Below are 11,762 nucleotides of genomic sequence, written 5' to 3' on the forward strand. Positions count from 1 at the left end.
AGGAGTTAATCATCAAAGAAGCACATGGTGGCAGTTTGGCAGGTCGTTTTGGGTTACTAAGACCCTAGAAATCATCAAGGAATACTTTTATTGGCCTAAGATGTTGAGTGACGTTCATACCTTCATTAAAAGGTGTGGTTCGTGTCCAAGATTAAAGAACCAATTTAAGACAGGTTTATTCATGCCCTTGCCTATAGCCGAACACTCTTGGGAAGATCTTAGCATGGATTTTATGGTTGCTTTTCCAAGAAAATAGCGAGAGAAAGATTCCATTATGGTAATGGTTGATCGTTTTTAAAAAATGGCTCATTTCATACCATGTCATATCACACATGATGCATTTCGCATTGCCGATTTGTTTTTCAAAGAGACTGTGAGACTACATGGTATTTTAAAAATAATTGTGTCAAATTACGATACGAAGTTCCTAGATCATTTTTGGAGGAGTTTATGGAGTAAACTAAGAACTAAGTTGTTGTTTAGTATATCCACCACCCCCAAACTGATGGCCAAATCAAGACAATCAATAAAGTGTTGGGCAACATGTTGAGGAGTAAACATTTAAAGGATTAGGACTTGCAACTAACACATATCAACTTCACATACAATAGGAGTCCAAGTTCCACCACGAGCCACGCACCATTTGAGGTATTATATTGTGTAAACCCTCTTATTCCATTTGATCTTATTTCATTGCCCCTTGATTTCAAGCCAAGTGTAGATGCCAATGAGAAAGTAAAGCAAATGAAGAAACTCTATAAAGCCTTGAGACTTTAGATTGTGAGAGCCAATGAGAAGATTAAAAGCAAGGCTAACAAGCATAGAAAGCCTAAAATCTTTAGTCAGGTGATTTGGTATGGATCCATTTGAGAAAGGAAAGGTTTCCAAGCAAAAAGAAGAGTAAATTGTCTCCTTAAGCAGCTGGTCTATTTGAAATCATTGAAAAGGTGAATGACATTGCTTACAAGGTAGAATTAGCTAGTGAATATGGTGGAGTATCAACAATCTTTAATATGGGTGACCGTAGCCCATATTTGGAGGACGATCAAGATTTGAGGGCAAATCCTCTTCAACCCAAGGAGGTTGATCCGTTTACAAGTCCTATAACACTTGTAAACTTGAGTGGAAAAAGAATTGCAAGTTATAACACACTTGTAAATTTGGTTAAATCAAAAGAAGTCATTCTAAGTCCTAAAACACTTGGTATATGACATGTGGATCCTAAGGATAGTAACTCGGTCCAAGCCCAAGGAAAGGAACCAACCCAATTTGTGCAAAAAGACAATTCAGATCCAACCCAAGCTTAAGGAGAAGCATTAGCCCAAATTGTGCAAGGAAAAGGATACATCTCGGCCTAACCCCGTTCAAGCACTAATTCATCAAGCGAAGTCCAAGTCCAATAAAGAAAAGGCCCAAGTATTCAAGATGTCCACAACAACCCATTATCCAAACCCAAAGAGCATTCTCATGCTGTTTCATTTTGGGCTCACTTCAATGAATTCCAAAGTCCAAACTAATGTACTCTTATTAGTAGGATTTAATTACTTTTGTTATGTTTTAGTTAGTCATCCTAGGTGGCATGTTTACTTTTATTATGTTTTAGTTAATCATCTTAGGTGACATGTTTACTTTGCTTAATCTAGTTAATTTCTTTGTAATGCCACTATATAAACAAACTCTACCTCATTTTGTAAGGTTGAACAATGAAATGAAAATTAAACACTTGAAAGGAATGATTTTCCTTTTGTTTTGAAATTAGTCTTGATAAGGGATTTGGTGGTGATTCAACTTTAAGTTGGTGGAGAAATCCTTTATGTTTGAAGGGCCTTTCTTGTGTCTATCCTTTACATTCAAGTAAGTTATTTTGTGTTCTTTTCTACCTTAACTGAAATCCTTGTGATTGTTTTTAGCCTTGTCCGAATCTAGTTGGTGTGTCTTGTGTTGTGTTTTTGTATGATTTGGAGTTGAAATCCCTTTGTTAGGTGAAATTGTGCATGAGAGTTGTGAAGAGTCTTGTTTGGCCGAATCTATGCATGTGAGTTCTTGGTTGTTTGTTGAGTTTTTATGGAGGTTTTGGATCACTTGATGTGGAGTGATAAAATATGAATGCCATGATTGTGGCTAATCACTAAGATTATGCCAATCACCCAAAATCACTTAATCAATTAATTCCTTGATTGAGTGTAATTATATTATTGTGATCGACAATCACCCAAATCGCTCAATGAATCAATTCCCTGATTGAGTTAATTACATTATTTTGTTTCTTTATTGTATAGCTAAACTTTTGTATAAATAGATGGTGTATTCACAATTCAAAATAATTAAATTCAAACAATTAAATTCAATTAAGTACAATTCTTGCCCTTTCAAAGATACCTCTCCAGCATACTCTGACTCTCTTTAATTGCCTCACTTGCCCTCTCAAAGATACCTCCCAGGCATACTCTAGCTCTCTTCAAATTGCCTCTCTTACACTCTCAATTCTAACATGGTATCGGAGCCAGGTTTAGGATAGTGAGTAACTATTTATATGGATATTTGTATGTCTAAGAAAATTATGTCAATAAGACGATAAGTGTCTAAAGAGGTTGGGTTTTAAGTGGGACCATTTGTGACCCTTCTAGTGTTTCCTAGGAATTTTCCTAGTGTATATTGAATCATTTTTAGCTCTCACTACTATCTTGGGTTATTGAGTTGTTCCGCTAATCAACCCACTCTAGCCTCAAATTTTGCTTCAACTTGCAAGATACATAGGCACTCGGGTTAGATAACTTCTTCCATAATCAAGCTTCCGCTAATCAATCCACTCTAATCTAATGGCAAACAAATATTCGCATCTACTACGCAAGCTTGGAGTTTATGACTTATACAAACCACAAACTTGAGAGGGAGTGTTGACATGTGAATATAGTGAGAAAATATGTGACATTAATACACATATCATTTGGACATGAAATGAGAATATGTGGATTATTCTTATTCATAATTATGCAAAGAAAATCATATCTTAGCATAGGATTGCATGAACTTGTCCACACGTAGGCACCAAAGGATCCATTGCTAGATTGATTTCTGAATTTTGAAGATTAGGTTTTTCTAATTAGGGTTAGGGTTTTATAAAGTAATTTTAAAACCTTTTCCCAAAAGGAACTGTAATGGGTGACAACCCTAGATTAAATGGGTAATTTATACTCATTTACTCTATAAAATTACAAAAATGCCCCTTATGGTAAAATTACCAAAATGTCATTTTCACTTAAAAACCCTAAATCATCTCTCTAGAATCGATTTATTAAAGAGATAAAAATTGCCTTTACTAATTCCATATATGATATATAAAATTCCAGACATAAGACAATTCACTCCATAAACCCCTAAAACATTAACTTTTGGAATTCAACCTTCTTTTGTATATGACCCATAGGTACTCTGTCATGTTGGCAATATAGAATCTGATTTGTATTGGGGGTATTATTGGAGTTAATAATTTGATTTGTATAGGGGTAAATTGTTAGAATTTAAAACTTTTTTGGGGTGTTGTGGTAAGGAAAAAAACTATTAGGCCAATGAGAAATTTGATATGAAAGGAGGCCTATGTGTTAGTTTTTAAAGTATACTTTAGGGATCTAAGTGTAAGAATGTAAAGTTTATGGACTATTTATGTACAATGACAAGTATAGGATGACCAATGAAATGTATAAAAAGTTGAGGGACTTATATGATATTTGGCCAAATAAAGGTGCGTGAAAACTTTCCAGGGGTGCATATAGAATTTTCCAGGGAGTGACTTGTAACTTATCAAAGCTTTTGTTATATGATTTTGGGGTTTGAAGCATGATAATCGAAACGTAGGGGTACATGCAAAATTTGCCATATTAAGGTGGACTAAAGGAAGGTTTCGCAGGTTATAGCACACAGTTTCTAGCCCATGGTTTTTGACAAACTTTTAAAGAGTTTTGTTACTAAAAGGGAGAGAGAATGAAGAAGAAGAAGAAGAAAAGGAAAGAGGAGAGATATTTTGTTGCAAATTGAAAGAAGAAGCAAATTTGAGAGATTGAGTGGAGAGTGCCCAGAGATGTATAGAAGGAGAGGAAGAAAATTTAGTGTTTTGGTGGAGGAGGTAAAATCAATATCCATGCATTCATTTTGTCTTAAGCTTTGGTACTTTAATTTCTCATTCTCCCTATGGGAGATCCTAACTTCTTTTTGGATAATTTCTAACAATAGGGGGTGGAGGAACCAAGAATTGAACACTTGAGCTAGGAAGGAAGAAATTCATGAGTGGAATAGTACATATTGCACTAAAAATGTGATTTTCATTAAATTTTGACTATTATGTATATGCATGGGTGTTTAATCTGAGTTATTTCTAGCTTTAGAAGTAAATTCTTCTTATTCTTGGATTAATTTTTGGCATGCATGTGGTCTGAATGAAGAGTATGAAATTATGGACTTTACATATTGGTTAATTTTGGCATGCATGTGTATAATCATGCATATACATATTATTGGTGAGTAGGTTTTAAATATGAGAAATTGCAAATATGGAAATTGGTTATTGATGTAGAAATCCAACCGATTATGGGAAGGGCTGGTGGGTTTGAAATTGAATGGAGAAGTAGATATTTGAAGTGTAAGGTGAATGGTTATAGATTTGTTGTTAAATAAAATAAAATTCTGGATTCTTTTAACTTATTTATTAAACTCTTGTTGATTGTATGGATGTGAAATTGGGAAATTTGATGTTGCAAATCAATGTAGAGTTGGTGTAGAGTGATGTTTGTAAAAGGTGCATGGTTGTTTTGTATCTGGCCTTTGGGAATTTGACTTGTAAATGTGAAACTGGTTTTGTGTAATGTTGGTAAAAAGGTGTGTGGTTGTATTTTGTTGGGTATTAAAATTAGAAGGAGAGGAGAAGTAAGTATAAAGCGAAGGGCATCTGACCTGAGGCCACTCCGTCATGGTAGAGATTTTTTAATGCCGATGTTGCGGCAAGAATTTTAGGGGGTATTTTGTCATTTTTACAACCTTTGAAGCACAGATAAGGTGTTAACTATAAGGTTTTGAAACATTTGGGACTATTTTAGACAGATACATTTTATGGGGCATAAATGGAGATTGTACATGATTATGTATTTCATAACGTTACGAGCATTGTACTCATGGTTACATTTATACGAGAACTATATGATACTATTTTATGTATTTGCATGAAGGCTTTTCATAATGCATGTTGTGTTTGGATATTCAGATGCATGTATATAGCTGTGTTTTATTTTTTCGAATTTGAGACCACCTTTATATAGTACCCTTCCCCCTCTAGACATCAACGAGTATTTTATATTTAGCCCCACGTGCACATTTGGGATGATCCGTTTGATCGAAAAATTTTGATATCCTATCAGAAAGACAGATGTCTGACAAACTCCGGGTGGGATTACACCAAGCAGGTATTGGTCTAGGTGGGATTATTAAGCAGGTATTGGCCTATGTTGGATCACTAGGAAGGTATTGACTTAGTTGATTTCCTAGTTGTTTGTTTGTGTTGGGGACTTATATGTGAGAGGTATGACATAGATCCCTCGGTGCTGATGTGGCGATGATTGTTGCATTGATTTACATGAGCTTGATATGATGTTCCATGGCATCCGAAAATTTGGTATAGTGATTGTTGCATTATCTATATGAGTTGATATGATACTTACATGGCATCCAAAAGTTTTCACAATTGTTTTAAGATTAAAGATTATTTTTCGTATAAAATGTATTATCCACTCACTGAGCTCTCCAGCTTGCTGTTTTAAGTTCCCCTTGCTTGTGGAGCTTACTTTACGCCCTGGTTGGCCCACTAACGCGTGTTCATCTACATGATTTGTAATACTCTGGGGCAATATGATAATGTTTTTTGCACGATTAGATGTATACTCATATATTATGAAACATAATCTATTTAAAATTTCAAGTCTTTTTCGTCATAATGAAAATATAAAAAATAATTAATTATTTGGGTGAACCATCTCTTTGTTTTCCGATATATTTTGATATTTCTATAATATAAATTTCCTTATACATATTAAATATTATACATGTCTAAAATTTATATTACAAATCATCTATATAACAACAATGTAATTATGTACAGCAACAACAATAATAATTATTATGTATTCATTACATTATTTAATTGTGATAAATAAAAATTTAAAAAAAATTAAAGAAGAGTATTTAAAGAACTCTTCTAATGAAAACTAATAAGATTTTTTATATTTAGACAAACAAATTTTTTTATTATTTTTTATTCATAGATTGATATAATTGATTTTTAATCTGAAGTCACAAAATCAAACATCAGACATGAAAACAATAAACTCCTCTTGATTTGAACATTGATACATGTTATTTCAAACAATAAAGATTGACTCATAAACTTTTTTTTACAATCTTGATGTGGGCAATTAGTCAGCTTGTGATAGGTTTAACCTGGCCAATAATGGGTCCCATCTGTCCCATTGCGAACCGACCAATTGCAAGCTGTCACGTCGAGATTATGAGAGAAAGTTTGTAAGATTGGGTTATAAATGTAGTATTGTCCTATTTCAAATAAGAGTAAACGACATTTTCCACCAAAAAAGTTTCAAAATATCACTTTCCTACTCAAAGTTTATATTTTGTTAATATTCAAAACACACTTCATTTCCTCACCCGACGTTTGGCGAGTTACCAGAAGCTAAGGTAAGAGGGGTTTTGTAGAATAGATGCTGGTGGATTGAATGGTGGTGATGAATTGAAATTAGTCGCTGGAATCAGCTAAAAACAAGAAATCCTAGCTTTACGGTAGTCGACAATTAATCGGTGAGAAATTAGATGTTGGAATGAGAGAATTTTTGTAGAGAGGAGACTGAAGGTTTAAATAGTGTTGACAGATAAAATTTTTATTATCGAAATCAGTTTTGGATAGTAACAAAATATTAACTTTGGTGGGAAATGATATTTTAAAACTGTTTTAGTGGAAAAGGGTTTGGGAGGGAAAAAGTCGTTTACTCTTCCAATAAACGTCTTTATTATGATCTCACTATAACTGCTACTTGACGGACACTAATAGCAATAGTGAATGGCAATTAGTCAATAGAAATCATTTCAAAATTAGGAGTTTACTTACATCACATTGTCATATTCTTCGACGATATTTGCTAAAAATAACTTTGTCATATTCCTAAATTAAAGTTTTAATGACATCCTCTCGATAAAGAATATAAAATAGTATTAAATCGTGTGCAAGAAAAACAGAATGATCGTAGCCTTTCTGGCCAACCAAATCAATCTTTGCACATCTAGTTATACATTATAATAAAATTAAATTAAAAAAAAAAAAAATTATATCATACTTGTGAATTACAAAGATCAATATACCCTTATACAAGATACCTTGGCCAAATTCAAGAAAATAACGCATGCACGACTAACCTAATCAAAACCAACCATAAAATTGTCAAATTCTAAAACCCTGAGTAATATTGAACGGTTGAAGAGGACAATAAAGGTCAAGTATTACTTACCATATTATTTTTTTCATTAAATTTCAAACTCAGATATAAGTTTATATATTTTTATTTTAAAATAAGATCAACATATAGATGTTCAAATACGCCGTTAAACCGGCTGTAGAAGACTACTTAATTGTCTGAGTTAGCTTTTAAGAAAATATGAGGTGCGTACTCATACAAGTCAATTGAAGCTAACAGGCGTTAGATGGTCAGATACGCCGTTATACTGGCTATAGAAGACGGACTTAATTGCCTGAGTTAGCTTAAGAAAATGTGAGGTGCGGTGCTCGTATAAGTCAGTTGAAGCTAACGGGCGTTGAATAATGGCGTATTGGTAATTATCCTGAGGAGTGTCCCATGGAGAGATAAATTGCGGTCCAATAGATGGACTGAGATTGGACAAGAAAATAATCGTATAGTAAACTTTCTCCTGTTTACGAAGGAGAAAATTAAGAAACACAACAAAAAAGTGTCAGGTTCGTTCTGAAATTAATTAAGCAGAACTAGCTTAATATTCATGGCTATTGAAGAAGGCATTGAGGATTACACACAGGATGGTACAGTGGACCTCAAAGGAAACCCAGTTCGCAGATCCAAGAGAGGCGGATGGCGAGCTTGTTCCTTTGTTGTTGGTATATATATTTCTCTGTGCACTCTCTCTTCCTCTATTATTTATCTCTTTGTGTTATTTCTGTGCATGTGTTTTTGTTCAGTACTCTGCATGAGCCTTCCGCTCATTTCTTTTAGGACTTTCTGTACCCTAAAGCTAAGGACACTTCACGAGAAAAGCAACTATATGTCCTTGAAAGCTATATAGCTAGCTTTCCTCAAATATGTGAAGTGGATGGTTTAAACTTTAAAACTCAGAGCTGTTTGATAGGATATTTGAAAAAATATTATTTTGAAAAACTATCTGAATAGATAGGATTATAAAGAAAGAAACATGTTCATCATAATCACTAGCATTTGTGATTATGGATGATCTGTGGCTATCATTGCTGGCACAGACGCCGTCTCATCTCTCAGCTGTCTCTTCCTGTTCAGGTTCGATCCTGGACAGTGGCCGGCCAATAACAATTAATACAACCCATCTAAATATAAATTTAAAAATCATGATATAATTTGAAGCTCTTTGAATATTCATGTTATTGAGGGTTCTACTGGGTTTCATTAAACTGTTTCTAAACAGTAAAAGCAAATTTCAGTTCAATGATTAGAGACAATTTACAAAAACTAAAATGTTCAAGGATCCCATTTGATGTAAATTTTACCAAAATGGTCTGCTAACTGTGACTGGAAATGAATAAAATTTGCAGTGTATGAGGTTTTTGAACGAATGGCGTATTATGGAATATCGGCAAATTTGGTAGTGTACTTCACAAACAAGCTCCATCAGGGGACAGTGAAGTCGGCTAATAACGTCACCAACTGGGTTGGCACCGTCTGGGTCACTCCTTTCTTGGGTGCGTATTTTGCAGATGCTCATCTTGGACGCTACTGGACCTTTGTCATCGCTTCTATTATTTATCTCTTGGTATGTACAATTAATTTATGTATCTCCATGCATTAATATTTGTTAGAATTTGAGGTGGGTCTGACTCTTCACCCAATAAGGCTTTGTTGAATAGAAGGATTACCTCCTCTTATAACCCAATAGGCTTGAGCGTGCCTAGTCGATGTGGGACTCTAACATTTTTCCTCACGGTCAAGCCTATATGTTGGATCATGCCTATTATTGAAGGTAGTTGTTGGCTCTAACTCTTCACTCGTTGGTCAAACGCTCAGCTCAACTGAACGTGAGCTCTGATACTATGTTAGAATTTGAGGTGGGCCTGACTCCTCACCCAATAAGGCCTTGTTGAATGGAAGGATTATCTCCTCTTATAACCCAATAGACTTGAGCGTGCCTAGTCGATGTGGGACTCCAACAATACTCCTAAGTATTTTCGTATTCTACATAAACACACATTTCGCATCAAAATCTGCCTCTGGAGAACATTCTTCCCTCCATCATTAGATTTCCTCATTGTCTTTAGATGCATGTTTGGTTACATTTATTAGCTTAAAGAGCTTAGTTAAAGTTATAATATTTTTGAAATTTTTTAATTAGGTTGATAGCGTTCAAAAGCGTTTATAAGATTTTAAATAAACTATGTTACTATTAATGCAAAAAAAGTTCAAATTTTGAGTTTCTCTTATAAGCTCTTTTTGAGCTTATTTAAAGTGTTAAAATTTCAAACTTACCCCTATTCTATTCTATACATTTGACTTTTTATTCTTTTAAATTAAAACCCTTTTTAATAAATTAATATTAGAAGTTCTTTTACATTTTCCTATAGAACAACACATAATTTTTTCACAAGAGTTTTTCTCTAATAAGCTCTACTTGCAGAACATGTACTAAACGGTCTCTAAAAGACTTTTTACCTGTTTTTACTTACAGGGCATGTGTTTACTAACACTATCAGTATCACTACCAGCGCTAAAGCCACCTGCCTGCAATGAAGCTAACGTAGAAGATTGTAAAGAGGCCTCGAGGTTACAGTTAGTAGTCTTCTTCGTTGCACTATATACTCTAGCTTTAGGGACCGGTGGAACCAAGCCAAATATCTCGACGATTGGTGCGGACCAGTTCGATGATTTTGAGCCCAAGGAGAAGGTCCATAAGCTTTCCTTCTTCAACTGGTGGATGTTTAGTATTTTCTTTGGGACACTCTTTGCCAACACAGTTCTTGTGTACATACAAGACAATGTGAGCTGGACATTGGGTTATGGCCTTCCAACTCTCGGGCTTGCGATATCCATTGGGATTTTCTTGACTGGTACACCCTTTTACAGACACAAGATTCCAGCCGGGAGCCCATTTACAAGAATGGCAAGAGTGATTGTTGCTGCATTGAGAAAATGGAATGTGAGACTGCCTAGTGACCCCAAAGAACTCTATGAACTTGACTTGGAAGAATATGCAAAGAAAGGGAAGTTCAGGATTGATTCCACTTCAACTTGGAGGTCAGTCCATCTTGAAGAAACTATCATAATTAGCCTTGTTTTCTTATGATTATATATTATAATGAGATCATGTTTATTATATGCTTATTCATGTATGCAGGTTCCTTAACAAAGCTGCAGTGAAAACAGGCTCAACTGATCCTTGGTTGCTGTGCTCAGTGACACAAGTTGAGGAAACTAAACAAATGTTGAGAATGATCCCAATCTTGATTTCCACATTTGTTCCGAGCACAATGATTGCGCAGATCAACACCCTTTTTGTCAAGCAAGGCACTACTCTTGATAGAGCTGTTGGCAGCTTCAAGATTCCCCCTGCAAGTTTAGCAGGATTTGTGACTATCTCAATGCTTGTTTGTGTCGTTTTGTACGACCGATACTTTGTCAAGATTATGCGATGGTGGACGAAAAATCCTAGAGGGATCACTCTTCTTCAAAGAATGGGAATTGGCCTTGTTCTGAATATCATTGTCATGACAATTGCATCTCTAACAGAAAGATATAGGCTAAGTGTTGCCAAGAAGCATGGAGTAGTTCAAAATGGAGGCGAAGTTCCTTTAACGATATTCGTTCTACTTCCTCAGTTTGTGCTTATGGGAACAGCTGATGCATTCCTAGTGGCCAAGATGGAGTTCTTCTATGACCAGGCGCCGGAAAGTATGAAGAGTCTTGGAACTTCTTATTCAACAACTACTTTAGGAATTGGAAATTTCTTGAGTAGCTTTCTTCTTTCGACGGTTTCTGATATTACTCAGGAGGATGGCCACCAAGGATGGATCTTGAACAACCTAAATGCTTCTCATTTGGACTACTACTATGCTTTTTTCGCGATATTGAACATCTTGAACTTTGCTTTCTTCTTGGCTGTGTCAAGGTCATATGTGTACAAGGCTGAAGTTTCGGATTCAATCGAGGTGCTTACAGAGGAACTAGAAAGGACAACTGGCTAAAAAAGTATATCTAGTGATGAAAATAAAGCATATTTGGAGGATATTGTTTTCGGACATAAATTTCATATGTATAAGAAAATGTACCATTAACAAATAAAAATCATTAACTTTTTTCATGGTTTCATACATATATACATCTCATTTTAAAAGATAATTTACAGAAAACCCTAGGTATCTCAAGTATGTGTTAATTCTTATTGATTTCAAAATAGGATCCCAATCCTCATTCTGTTATTAAAACTTTGTTATATGCTAAAAT

General features: G+C 34.8%; 1 protein-coding gene across 1 annotated transcript; it reads left to right on the forward strand.

Moving 5' to 3' along the window:
- The first annotated feature begins 8,064 nt into the window (after positions 1–8,064).
- LOC116116515 (protein NRT1/ PTR FAMILY 5.2-like) lies at positions 8,065–11,537 on the forward strand. The gene is made up of 4 exons (XM_031402581.1): positions 8,065–8,179; positions 8,864–9,081; positions 9,991–10,556; positions 10,657–11,537. Exons 1-4 carry the CDS (start codon positions 8,065–8,067, stop codon positions 11,501–11,503), a joined length of 1,746 nt encoding a protein of 581 aa, XP_031258441.1. The 3' UTR covers positions 11,504–11,537.
- The last annotated feature ends 225 nt before the right edge of the window (positions 11,538–11,762 follow it).

This window comes from Pistacia vera, unplaced genomic scaffold (assembly GCF_008641045.1).
Source record: "Pistacia vera cultivar Batoury unplaced genomic scaffold, PisVer_v2 Contig778, whole genome shotgun sequence".
Taxonomy (NCBI): domain Eukaryota; kingdom Viridiplantae; phylum Streptophyta; class Magnoliopsida; order Sapindales; family Anacardiaceae; genus Pistacia; species Pistacia vera.